This window comes from Ornithodoros turicata, chromosome 4, assembly GCF_037126465.1.
Source record: "Ornithodoros turicata isolate Travis chromosome 4, ASM3712646v1, whole genome shotgun sequence".
NCBI lineage: Eukaryota > Metazoa > Arthropoda > Arachnida > Ixodida > Argasidae > Ornithodoros > Ornithodoros turicata.
Genome location: NC_088204.1, coordinates 131357 through 145398, shown reverse-complemented (window position 1 = coordinate 145398; position 14042 = coordinate 131357). Strand labels below are relative to the sequence as shown.

At 42.8% G+C, this 14042-nt stretch overlaps 2 protein-coding genes across 7 annotated transcripts in view; one reads left to right on the top strand and one right to left on the bottom strand.

Moving 5' to 3' along the window:
- LOC135390552 (tyrosine-protein phosphatase 69D-like) overlaps positions 1 to 12723 on the top strand; it is a 114519-nt gene extending 101796 nt beyond the window's left edge. For all 4 annotated transcript variants that reach the window (XM_064620254.1, XM_064620252.1, XM_064620251.1 and 1 more), the window contains 4 exons: positions 8551 to 8676; positions 11015 to 11175; positions 11234 to 11369; positions 12535 to 12723. In XM_064620254.1, coding sequence (XP_064476324.1) covers positions 8551 to 8676; positions 11015 to 11175; positions 11234 to 11369; positions 12535 to 12618 — 507 coding nt within the window. In that variant the 3' untranslated portion in view covers positions 12619 to 12723. The remainder of the gene's footprint in view (positions 1 to 8550; positions 8677 to 11014; positions 11176 to 11233; positions 11370 to 12534) is intronic.
- Positions 1 to 14042, bottom strand: part of LOC135390553 (gametocyte-specific factor 1 homolog) — a 28347-nt gene that overhangs the window by 5455 nt on the left and 8850 nt on the right. The window contains exon 8 of one of the 3 annotated variants that reach the window (XR_010421795.1): positions 10369 to 10501. Coding sequence is in view for 2 of the 3 variants with exons in the window: in XM_064620256.1 (XP_064476326.1) it covers positions 10428 to 10501 (74 nt within the window). In the remaining variant the exon portion in view is untranslated. The other 2 variants (XM_064620256.1, XM_064620257.1) reach the window with 2 other exon arrangements.

Sequence of the window (14042 nt, the reverse complement as noted above, 5' to 3'; positions counted from 1 at the left end):
GATGCTATAGGGCAGAACACTGTGGTGACAGCGCGAGAATTTTCACTCTTTGATCGCTCTCTGCATCGGCTGTTCCATTGGGAATGCTGTCTCACAGTAATTTTATTGTGAAATGCACATTTTATGCCAAGTTTGGAACTTGATGGTAAGAAATCGTTATTTCAACCCTTTCACGATGAGAGATGAAAATACGATCAAAAAGGGGGCACACACCTGTTTGCAGTATAACAACACGCGTTTTAAGACTGAGGTGACATCGCTGAAAAGTGTGCAATGCTGGTGATGAAGGACATTTACGACATAAAGCTTGCTTCATGTCAATTTGAACTAGAGTATCTGTGATTTGTACTGTAAGCGATTCAAAGATGATATAGACCAACTCATGTACACACTTAGCTGATCAGTGATGACCTCATGATATTGTGATGCTTCTCAATAGGTACGTACTGAAAGAAAGCAGTTTTGATACTCTGTATATGATACAAATCATATACAGAGTTTGGGGCTTCGTTGTTCATCACTAGCTGCCGCAATACGTTATGGTGATTGATTTTGGAAGTGTTTCATTTACCTTTTTCATTTCAGTGGTGGGGAAAATATATTTGTACATGTATTTCCTAAACTTGTTCAAAATTATTTGCTCCCTTTCGTTGTGTACCAGGATATTTCCAGAAAACAGATTAGTAGACTAGAAACATTTCAGAATAAAATGCCACCACAAGCTCTTTCTGCATTGGTCCAAACGAAATGCGGTGGTACGTTTGAGCAATCAAATTAATAATTATTGAATAAATTAATTATCCATGTCAATGAATGTGAGTGGCATCTGTAGTTCATGGGAAATATCCTTGGGACAAATGACAGTACACAAAAATATCATTTTATTCATATCCTCCTCCAAATGCTCACAAAATACTCTCAACTCTGGAAGTCAGTGAGACCTCTCGCTAAAAGGTAGGGCACAGTGCATATGCTGTAGAACCCTTTATTTTCGCGAATCTAACCTGGGTCACAGTTTTGAAGGGAGTTCCTTCTCACCACAGTGACAGCTTCAACAATGGGGACCTTTGGGAATCCGATTTTTGTCTTCCGGTCACAAGTCACGAAATTTAGGGGCCGTGAACAAATCCAGAGTGCCCAATTCGCGAAATTTGCGAGCCGTGAAAACAAAGAGTTGTACAGTATTCGAAATTTTCGAATATCAAATCGAATAGTTGTACCTATATTCGATTTAGTTGTCGAATCAAATAGCGATATTCGTACATATTCAATACTTTTTTTAGAATATCGCGTTCAAATATAAAGCCTTTACTTCTGTCAGATCACCCTGCCATATTCTAATGCACAGTTGTTGCCTGCGTTGTAAAACCTATAGGTTTTACATATAAAAACATATAACATATATGTACGGTCGTGTTACCATGCGCGCTGGCATTCATGTGGTGCCACCATGCTGCAAGTCACATGAGCTGAAGCACCACACATGATTTTGTCTGAAGCGTGGAAGGACTTTATTTTTGGTTTCTCACTCAGAGATGCCCGCCGACATCACTTTTCCAGATGGCGGTGTTGGGTCCATTTTGAGCAGGGGGCCGCGACGTCAATCGATGTGATGCTGACGTTGGCTGCAGCATGCTCCCCACAGCTGCACTTTTCTAATGCTATGAGCTTCAATGGCGTTCATTTCAGTTTATTTCTTCAGTGGGAAGACATGCAACTCCGATTAGTGAAAGAATGCTTCAAAAGCAAGCAAGCATATTCAGAAAGAAAAAATCCAAGACTGAGACACACTAAAACAAGACCTTTTGTTTGTATATGTCTTTCTTGTTCCCGTTGTTCTTTGCTACTTCCTGTGGCGAATATCACAACGTGTAACAAAGTAACGGAGAATGTTGTTGACGATGCCAGTCGAACTGTGTTTTTTTGACTGTTCATGTGAGCCACGGGGGCTTGTCAACCAGTTCATGTTATTTATGGGGCGCTGCACCTGCACCCCTCGCTGGAACGTCCCCGAATGGGTCAGTGTAACCCGATACCCAAAGCAACGTCTTCCGAGAGGCGCATCTGGTCACTGTTTCTTGTGCCTCTGTCTCTCCCTTCTTTTTGTAAATAAAATAGTCGTCTCTTTTCAAAGCTACGAAGTGGTCGTGTGTTTTCTGGTCTCTGCGAAGTTCGGGCGCCCCCCGACGTTTGTGTTCGACGGACTTACATTTTTATCAGAAGTGGGATAAGGACTGACTGGACTGATGAGCAGGTGAACATTTTCATCAAATTTGACTCATCTGGACTTTAGCCCGTAAGCACCGAAGGTAGACAATGCCGAGATTGCAACGAAGACGCCCTCAGGGATCGAAAACTAACAGCACCGAAGATAACGTTACGACCAGCGACGAACACCAGCAGCAATCTGGTTTAAGTGACGAAGACGGCTCGTCAACGATTATCGAAGCTCACGACGGCAACGACGTTTCAGCAAAAACGATGACTGAGCTGGAAAAACTTATCAAGTATATGCAAGAACGTGACGAAGTTCGTGACAAGATGTTCTACGACTTAATCTCATCGAAGAGGACCGATGGTCAAGCCCCTTCTGCACGCATCATGCCGGATATCTCCAAGGAGGTCCATGTGTTCGACGGCGCCGGTGACGAGAAGCAAGCAGAAGAGTGGCTAGAGACATTTAAGCAGCTGTCCATCCAGTGCCAATGGACTGAGCCTATGAGGCTAACCGTGGTACAGACGAAGTTAAAGGGACCTGCAGCAACATGGTATCGCAGTAAGTCAAAGGAATGTGATACGTGGGAACATTTTGAGTACCATTTTAGGAATATGTTTGTGCCTGTTACTAATCCTGTAACTAAGTACGAAGAAATGCGCAACAGAGTTCAAGTTAAGGGCGAATCAGTGCTTGATTATTTTATGGATAAGATGCATCTCTGTAAACGCTGTGAGCTAAAGGACGACGAAACGAAGGAAATGATCCTTCTAGGTATTGCCGACAGGTCAGCGTACCAAATGCTTATGCCTAAACATCACAGCTCATTAGAACAGCTACTGCATGATCTAAAGCGTCACGTCCGATTGGAGAAAGAAAGAAATGACATGTTTGGCAGAGGAACTCAAAAATCAACGCCCGAAAACAAGAAAAAAGTCGGTATCAGTGCAACTGAAAATTCAATCCAGACTCGTAAAGGAGGAATGTGGGCCCCTGCAAAGGACTCGCAGGGCAACCAAAAATGTTTCAATTGTAACGAATACGCTAATCACATAGCTAAGGACTGCCCCAAAGAGAAGAGGATAAAGTACTGCACGACATGTAACAAGTATGGTCACGGAAAACGAGAGTGCAAGTCGCGAAGTGACAAAGCGACGAACGAATCCCTCTGCGTCGGCGACAATGGCCCCAGCAAATACGTAAAACAAGCCGTCATCAACGACGAAATATTGGTGACATCATTTATTGATCAAGGTAGTGCCGTAAGCATGATTACAGTTTCCGCAGCAGCGAAATGTGGACTGACAATTTTCGATGTCGCCGAGAAGGATGCGCTGTACGGACTCGCGCAAAAGAAAACTATGCCAGTTGGAAGGACTGTCATTAAGATATCTATCGATGACATCACAGCTGAAGTCCCAGCCTATGTTGTGAGCGATGATGTGATTTGTTACGATGTACTCGTGGGACGAACTCTGCTCGACCTTGACAATGTTGTTATGATTAAGGCGAAGAACTGCATGACACTAATCGACAGTCGAAAGGACGGCCCGTTTAAGGATTTCACACTGGACGATGGTGACATTAAATATACTCTGAGGAACGAAGGCCCTATTAAAGTACCGCCAAACTCCGTGCAGTTGATAGACGTTAAGGCCGAAAACAGCGATGATTCAGGAACTGTTGTGCTTAACTTCTACGAGCAAGACATCGGATGCCTACTTGAGCTACAAGATGGAAGGACGCGAATTCCGATTGTAAACAGAAGCTCCGATGAAATAACAATAAAGAAGAACTTTTCATTCGGTAGAGCGGTGAAAGTAGACCCAGTTTCGACACACGTTTGCGAGCTCAACGACGTTGACGAGAGCACGGCACAGGGGATAGAACAAGTCCATGATGTTTCTCCAGTGCTCACAGTCGAGGATGCCGTAGGTGCGCGATGCACCATGGAACACGAAGTACAATGCGGACCGACGGTAACACGAGAACAGAAGAGCCAACTGATCACATTATTGACATCTTACCGAGATTGTTTTGCGTTAGACATCCACGAACTCGGAAAAACAAAGATGGCTGAAATGAAAATCGAAGAAATTGATGATACTAAGCCAGTCTACAGCAGACCGTACAGAGCAACGCACGATGAAAGGGAGCACATGCGCGCCATTGTTCGAGACCTCAAGGAGGCAGGAATAGTAAGAGACTCTGTATCGCCATACGCCAGCCCATGTCTTCTAGTTAAAAAGAAAACAGGAGAGTATCGCAAGGTTGTCGATTACCGACGGTTGAACCAACAAACGAAGAAGGATCGATTTCCCATCCCTATCATCGATGACCAGTTAGATCGCCTAAGCGGCAACATGTTTTTCACAACCCTCGATTTAGCGAGTGGTTACTTTCAAGTACCCATGGCAGAAGAATCAATTGAGAAAACTGCATTCATAACTCCGGATGGCCACTACGAGTACTTGTACATGCCATTTGGTTTATGCAACGCTCCTAGTGTATTCCAACGGCTGATAAACACTGTACTAGGACAGCTCCGGTTCAACATAGCTGTCTGTTATCTTGATGACATCCTAGTGCCCGGGAAAACGTTCGAAGAAGCCATAAGCAATCTTGAGAGCGTATTGAAAGCTCTACAAGAAGCAGGATTGACTCTAAAATTAAGCAAATGTGCATTTCTAATGCCCGAAGTAAGCTTCCTAGGATTTCAGATCACAAGTTTCGGAATACAGCCAGGTGAAGCTAAGCTCGAAGCAATCGCCGAGTTTCCACGACCTAAAGATGTTCACGAAATTCGAAGATTTCTGGGCCTTACTAGTTACTTTCGACGATTTATTCCGTATCATGCTACCAAAGCAGCTCCTTTAACGGAGCTGACGAAGAAAGGAAAGCCCTTCGTGTGGAGTGAAAAACAAGAAGAAGCCTTCACTCAACTGAAGCAAGAGCTAACAAAAGCTCCCGTTTTGGCTCTCTACGACCGTCATGCCGAAACTGAGTTACACACGGACGCATCAAAGGATGGATTGGCAGGAATGTTACTGCAAAGAGGTGATGATGGAAACATGCATCTGGTGTTCTGCATCAGCCGTAGAACCACCGAAGCCGAAACACGATACCATTCGACGCGACTCGAACTAACGGCAGTGATGTGGGCAGTAGACAAGCTACGCATCTACTTGATAGGCATACACTTCACGATATACACGGACTGCCGTGCCATAGTCTACATGAATGCCGCGAAGACGAAGATACCTCAGATAGCACGGTGGATGGACTACATCCAGGAATTTGACTTCTCCATCCACCACCGAGAGGGAAAGAAAATGGAGCATGTTGATGCGCTTAGTCGAGCTCCAGTTTCAGTTCCAGAAAACGAAAACTTCGAAGACAGACTTGACGTCTGGTACTCTGTCACCGAGGAAGAACATGTTATTGCGATACAGCATGCAGACGAATACGTTAACAGAGTAATTAAAATTCTGGAAAAGAAAGCCGAAGACAGGACAAAGCGAGAAAAAGGGGAAGTAAAAGGTTTCACACTCAAGAATGGACTGCTCTACAAGGTTGAAGAAAACGACGGCGCGAAGAAATGGCTTTTTGTCATTCCAAAGAGTAACCGCAAAGCGATGGTTGTCAAGCACCATGATCTCATGGGGCATAGCCATCTCGAAGAAACCGTCGACAAAATTAAGAGGCGGTATTGGTTTCCAGGATTAAGGAAATACGTTGAGCGGCACATTTCACACTGTTTGGAGTGTGTAATCCACAAAGGTGAAACCGGGAGGAAGCCTGGTAAGCTGAATCCGATTCCTCCAGGCGCACAGCCTTTTGAAGTACTTCATTTGGACCACTTGGGACCTTTTCCTGTAAGCAGAAGTCGGAACCAAGAACTCCTTGTAATAGTTGACAATTTCACGAAATTTGTACGACTCTACCCATCACGAAACACTTCAACTTCGAACGTGTTAAAAGCCTTGGAACGATACATAAATGACTACGACGTCCCAAGGCGCATTGTAACTGACAGGGGAACTGCGTTCACCTCAGGCCAGTTTGAAGCATTCTGTCAAGGCAAAGGCATCCAACACGTTCTGGTGTCGACTCAAAGACCTCAAGGAAACGGACAAGTCGAAAGGATGCACAGAACACTCATACCAAGGATTGCAATGTCGATTGAACGACCTGATCAAAAGGACTGGGACCAACACCTAGATGAAGTGCAACGGAACCTGAACCAAACACGAAGCAAGACAACTCAAAAGACGCCATTCGAGTTGTTATTTGGTTTCACTGCACGACACCAAGACTGTCGTTTGCGTGACTTAGATGTCGACGAGGGATCAAGCAAAAGCATACAAGCCATCCGCGAAGAAGCAAAAACAACAATAAAGCAGCAACAAGAAAAGCAATCTCGACACTACAACTTACGAAGATCAAAAGCCCCAAGATACGAAATTGGCGATATAGTCGCAGTGCGAAGATTACCCGTAAGCGGCGGAAAGCCAACCAAGGTCCAACCAAAGTATCGTGGTCCCTTGGTTATCGAAGCAGTGCTACCTAACGACACATACCGCATCACTCGTCTGAGCGGACAAAAAGGCCGCCGTTATAGCACTACGGCGCATGCCGACCAACTCAAGCTATGGAGTTCGCGTTCAGGGAATGAAGATGATGATGACGACAAAGACTCAGATTACGAGTAAACGTAAACGTGCTATATATTTCATTTTACCACGTATGTTCAATTGACATTGAAGTGTTTTATTTTTGATGCTATGTTTCAAATGCTACGTTAATCGATGAAAGCATGTCACCTGTTCAATGTTTGATGTACCCACCATGTGTTTAAGAGCATAACTGTTATGTGTTTTAAGTGTTCTTCATTTAGCAATGTATAACTCTACGTTTTTGCTATGATGGAAATTTCGAGGACGAAATTTTATAAGGATGGCCGAATGTGGCGAATATCACAACGTGTAACAAAGTAACGGAGAATGTTGTTGACGATGCCAGTCGAACTGTGTTTTTTTGACTGTTCATGTGAGCCACGGGGGCTTGTCAACCAGTTCATGTTATTTATGGGGCGCTGCACCTGCACCCCTCGCTGGAACGTCCCCGAATGGGTCAGTGTAACCCGATACCCAAAGCAACGTCTTCCGAGAGGCGCATCTGGTCACTGTTTCTTGTGCCTCTGTCTCTCCCTTCTTTTTGTAAATAAAATAGTCGTCTCTTTTCAAAGCTACGAAGTGGTCGTGTGTTTTCTGGTCTCTGCGAAGTTCGGGCGCCCCCCGACGTTTGTGTTCGACGGACTTACATTCCTTATCGATCTTCTGTGACACCACTAGTGGTGGTCACAAGCTATGGATGTGGCCATTGCCATGTATGTACAATGCAAACAGTGAAAGCATAGAAAGTGCGAGCTACTGAAAAGACAGCATCTTTGACTGGAACGTCAGCAATCTGAATAGGACTTGGAGTTATCACTGCAATCCCAACAAAACAATCCTCGAATTTGGTGGCAAGCAACTGGGCAACAGAAGTACCCACTCCTGGGAAAAAGAGTAGATGAAATATATATTTCCACACCAGCGACTTCAGGTTGCTTGAACTGCTTTCAGTTTGTACCAACATGGTTACAAATTGTCACCGATCACCAGAGCATGTCTAACAACTTTTGTTTCTGCACAGAAGCAGGTAATGACTGTTGACGAGGAACTGAAGTGTGCTTCATTTTCTTCATTAAAAATTAAATGTTTGTGCTTTTTGTCTACTGGACTATATTCAATCTGTATTCGTATTCAATTCAAAATTATTTGTACTCAGTTCAATAGGCTTTCATTATTTGATTCATATTCTATTCAAGCTTGAAAATCACTATTCGCACAGCCATCAAAACATTGCGTAAGTTCACGCAAAGCAATTGGCAATTATCGTTAGTGGACAATTCTTCCAATCAAAAGCATCAGCGTTCATCTGCAGAACCTACGCGGCCAACCATAGAGGGTGCTTTCTCTGCTCTGAAACTTTACTGCACGGTCCCTATTGTGGAGGCTTCTTGTGCCCCCGATTTCTCAAACTCAAGGCATTGTTCTCAAAAGAAAGTTTTGCAAAGAGAAAACACAGCAGAAAATACACAATTATTTTGTATAGTTGTACAGTTGTATGTACGCTTGTTTTGAAATTGCTACAGGTACTAAGAGAGAATCTAATAGAAAGACTCTGTGGTCCCCTAAGTACTTGGTGACTGTGGGGTTCAGTACAGAATTTGCAGGTTATGTGACATAATGACTGCAATTTGTTTTCTTAACTTTATGCATTCTTTTCAGACAAAGTGCCAACAATACTGGCCGTCGGATGGAGAGCTCCTGTGCGACTATGTCCAAGTGAAATTTGTCAAGCAAGATGTGTCTATTCACTACATCAGGCGAGAATTTGATGTCACTAATAGTAAGGTATGCATGTTGCTGATCATCTGCAGTCAATAACCTAAAATTTCTCTAAGCCTCAAACAATGTTTGCCTGTAAAAATATCACAAAAGATTGCATAGTTGCAGTGAGATTTTTCAGACTTTTTGGCATCATCATCATTGACACCATTCAGCTATGAACTAATGCAAAGATTGTGTTGGACCAGTTTTTCGAGGCTTAATTGTTCATCTTCATGTTGCAAAGCGTGTCTCCAGGCGCCCTGAGATCTTGGACAAATGTCAGATCCCCATATATTGGGTCGTATTGGTGGCATTGTGCAGAGTACATGCATGCGTTATACTCCTTTCGTACAATGTACTGAGGTTGTCCTGCTGGATCATAGATATTCACTCTTTTTTACTTGGTCACCATTATCTCTGGATGCATTGTACAGCTGATTCAATAGAGTCTTTCATTGCATCACCAAAGATACACGTTACGCGTGTTTATACCCGGTCATCATCAACATTGCTCACTGTGTACCTCAATGAACTTGCCAACATTTGCCACAAGTGTTTCCTCTTGTTTGTTTGTGGCCGACATACGACAGCTTTTAAAGGAGCAGCGCAGGACACGTTTTTTTCCTGTTAGTGCATGAAAAACAATCATTCTCGCACAAAAAGAATGATCATAGCTGGCATGTGCAGCACAAGCAGAGATTTTCCTAAATCCCCCTAAAGTTTCTGAGATTGTTCGATATGTGATGAACAACAAAGAACAGCCAGTTTGTTGGAAACGAGATGATTTTTAATAATGCACGAGAGTCTGAACCATGTTGCTCAGTCACTTCTTTTATACGCGAGTGTCAAGTGGATGGTAGGGGCCAAGTTTGCCTTCCTAGGGGCAAGTTTTCCTCTGTTGGAATGCCATGGTGTGTCACACACACTAACACCTCACAACGGTGGAGAATTCGCAAAGTATAAAATGTTTGTCACAGATCACTTTATTTTTCTGATGCATGCTTCTTCGAGTGGAAGCAATTGGTCAAAGAGGTGAGGAGTATAAGAGGTGATGCCATACACGATGGAGGGTTCCTGTTATACTCTGCAATCGCTTCAATGAGGAGCTGAGGCCAAGGTCCTCCTGTATTTTACGTTTGAGGCACAAACTAAACTATTGTTAATAGTTTAGTTTGTGCATTCATTTACTGCATGTGACTCGACGTAAATAACTAACGAGGTTGTGATTTTTGAGCAACTGTATGAAACTGTCGTCAGTAAACACGATTCCACAGTCAGAGAGGAATTGTTGAGGTGTGCCTGCTGCAAAGACCGCTCAAAGACAAGCGTATGTAGGTGTCTGCACTCTGTTTTGTGTGAAAATGCCCAAGTGCATCATGTGGCATGATCAACAGCCGAATGGATCAAGTCAAGTCAGCTTTTGAAAATAAACATTGTAATAACAGTGTCAAGTACACAAAGGCGAATAATTAAAAAAGAACTGTTAGGAGCATCTCCATTTACGTATTTCAAGCAACCTTTCATGCATGAAACTGCACTCCTTCAGGTGAACACCAGTGGTGTCCTCTCTGGCGGGAAATCTACAAAATCTTTTTCCACTGGGGATAAAGTGCGAGCAAATCCAACATAGTCTGTCGTCTCTGCGAAGAGTTTGCTGAGGCCAAAGACTCAATCTATTATGGCTTGTCTCGAGATGAAACAATTGTCCTTGCTTACTTTGAGGTGACTGGTAGAACGGACAGCAGGCGCTTCCACAACTTCCCGGATACACCAGTTCACCATGAAAGACACGCTGTGGCTCTAAAGTATGAAACACTGAACGATAGGGAGAAGACCGCAGCTGTTCTGGCTGCAATGAATCATCAAGATACTTTATCCATCATCCAGGAGGCATTGCACGATAGAGTCACAGACAAAACTGTCAATTCCATGTTCAAGCTCATCATTGCAGAGCAGGAGAGATTTTTGTCAATGAGAAGGCAGCAGAAAGAATTTCGCACTAACGAAAACAGAAATGACAATCTGGGATGGGATCTCGAAGCTGTACCTTCCAGGTATCATGCAGAACCATTGTGCTTGTAGTAGAAAGCTTTTGGAGGAGACCCCCTGCCAGACTCTGTTAATCATGAAAAAGGAGTTTCCTTCACAATACACATTACTGAACATGAAAGAACTCACACATTACTGTTTTGTTCAGCATTCCAATTTTTGTTTTTTCAAATGGACCCACTGAGGTTACTGGTCTCGAATAAAAGCTTCAGCCATTGTCCAAAAATTTAGACAAATATGAAAAATATGTCTGTGAGTATATTTCTATTTCATATGTTCCATGATGCAACTATAATGCACACAATGGTTGCAGTCTGGGGACTCTCATCGTACAACGCAACTTCAGTTCCTGGGCTGGGTGGGTCAGCCCGTCATTGACAGTGATAGTACAACGGGTGTATTAGCGCTCATTGAGTGCGCCCAACATATCCAAGCTCAATCTCCAAACAGTGGGCCCATTACGGTCCACTGCAGGTAATGCATTCATATTTTTACTGGTAGCCATTATGAATTAATTCTAAGCATGTTCCAGTGGTGGTGGAGACCGCAGCAGCGTCTTTGTCACATTGAGTGTCCTCATCCAACAACTTCGAGCCGAGGAGCGCGTTGACGTGTTCCAGGCAGCAAGATATACTCGCGCTCAAAGGCACTGCATGCTACAAACGCCTGTAGGTGATTTTCAAAAACCTTTCATGGCAACAGAGTGAGACAATACTCCCTCAAGTGCAGGTCCTCAAAGCAGCGTGCATTCGTGTATAATTATGTCTCAACATGATCGTATTGGCATGAACCTGCATTCCAAGTTCTACATACATATATGGGCTGTAGCTCTCTTGCCTCTTACATCAGAGTAGGTGTTGAACAGTCTTGTGCACTATGTAATCAACTATCTATCAAGGTGTCCCTTGTTCTACCACACTGCACGGTTGAAAATGCTAGATATTTACAGTGGAGAATAGTGCATGTGGACGATACTCCGTCTGGACACACAGGGTCATTACTCTACGGCAGAGTTTGTGATGCATTTGTAATGGACTCGTTACAGTTTTGTAAAGTAATGCATTACCAGTGCTATTACCTTCATCAAGTAATCACATTACTTTGACGTTACATTTTCTCTTGACAAGTCCCTAACAGAGTCCCATTTTGTGTTTGAAATGCGTACAGCAAATGGGCATCGTGTAGGAGGACATGGTAAAAACCAGCTTCGGGACATTCCTTGTCTGTACAACTGCTGACAATGCCTAAAGAAATGAGCAACTGCAACAATGACCAACAAGTTTCAGAGTATTGCCCCTTCAGACAGTCAAGATGATGCTGCTTATTTCCCAGTTTGCTTTTTTCAGCCAAAGCGTTTGCTAACACACGAGTGAATTATAGTCTAGGGGGTAAAACTACTTTTGTTCCAAATTCAGACTGTGATTTGTTGTACTCTGGAGGAGGACATAACTAGGTCACCAATTTTGAACCTTCCAAGTTTTGTGTACCTGCTACTAAAAAAATCTTTAAAATTGGGTAGCAATGAGACCTGTTCTTCAAGCTTCAGTATCCTAATTAAGTTATAAGATATTTCAAAGCTGATGCCAGACTTGAAATCAGCATGTCAAAATGTACATGAAAAGTAGTGTTCCCTGGTCTCAGGATTTTACATTATGCAAAATGTACATGTTTTATTAAGGTATCTTTTAAAGGCCAATATTTTTGGTTTTAAAATCCACATAACCCCTCAGAGTCATGTACTTTCACTCACACATAATATACAGTTGTACAATCCCCCTGGTAGGATGTCTTTATACCATAAGAGTCTCATGCAGGATAAATGAATTTTTGCAGAACCAATACGAGTTCCTGTACCGAGGTCTCCTCACCTACATGGAGACCCACAGCTTGTGTAACATGGGCGACACCCAGCTATGAGGGCTACATATCTTAGGTTGTTCCAAGGTTCACTGGCATCACCAAGACGACAAACGGCCACATGCTTGTCATCGACAAGTCACTGTCAGAAACTCACTGGCTCAATTTTCAAGCTGTGAACGTCATGCTGGAGGAGTTTCATCAGAGAAGTGTTGCCACGATTGCATGGTATTGCCTCTACGAAATACCACTGCAACAGTGTGTACAGGAAAATTTAACAATTGCAATAGCACAATCCATGATGGAAGCTTCTAGTTTGTCAAACACAAATCTGTTTTACATTTCATATTAATTATAATGGCACAGGCAGGTTCTTTGAAAGAGGTAAAAAAACTGACACTTTCAATTATTGGTTACACTTGGTAAGACCCGTTAAATTATGTAAATGGGTTAATAACAGCTTCACAGAGAATCCTCCATATGCGATCACCCTTGTGACCAGCTTAATTACACAAAGGTCAAGATTGACCTTTTACGTGACATAAACAGTGGCGTGTGACCGTCCATCGACTGACCGCTCAAATCCCTCCAGAACTGCATTTGGACAAGTGAGTGCTGTGCTCTCACGAGGCTCTTTCAAGACCAGTGAATGCACCGTTTTTGTACATCTTTAAAAAGACATTTTTAGGACGTGTGCGTGTGCTTGAATGCATTTGTTCCCTCAAATATGCACTGATCTTGGGGTATAACACAAATATAGGAAATTTGCTTAACTTATGGTGACACCCAAAGGAAGCTTACAAAGCGGACAAAATTAGGATATTAGAATTGTGCTTGCAGGAGCACGCCACCTTAGCAAAGTGCAAATGACTTCTTCACATTTTTATGTAAAAAAACAACATTGGATTTGACAATGAAAAAATGGCTGGTTTCCCTTAGTGTTCCCTAGTCTCGGGGCTTTTACATTATGCGACATTGGATTGATCGTGCAAAAAAATGCCGTGGTTAAAAAACAAACAAATTGAACCATATTTTAAAATGCAGACCATAACTCATCAATTTTCTTCACTTCATGCTCAAATTGATTTTAACGTCAGAGCAATATGTTGGATGAAGAAAAATTTAGTTCTCCTCTGCTGTGTTCAAAAAGACCTTGGTTTGGTGTCACATTGCGTGGCTAAATTCACACCGTATTTAAGCTACGAACGAACTTCTCAAGTCGCATCATGTTCTGCACCATGTTACTCAGACGCTAATTTCTTTTCGTCATCAAAGATACATGTTCAAGTTCATGCGATAATCCTGCTTTCTATTGTATTCTTTTCCAATTATCCCAATTACTGCTACTTATGAGTGTTCTGACATAACATTTGCCTCAGTCAAAGGAGAAATGTACATATGTTGTGACAAGTGAATGTAGGTTATGAGAATGAAGATTTAGAAGAACATCACACTTGTTGTTTCATTTACTTCAATGCTGGCCG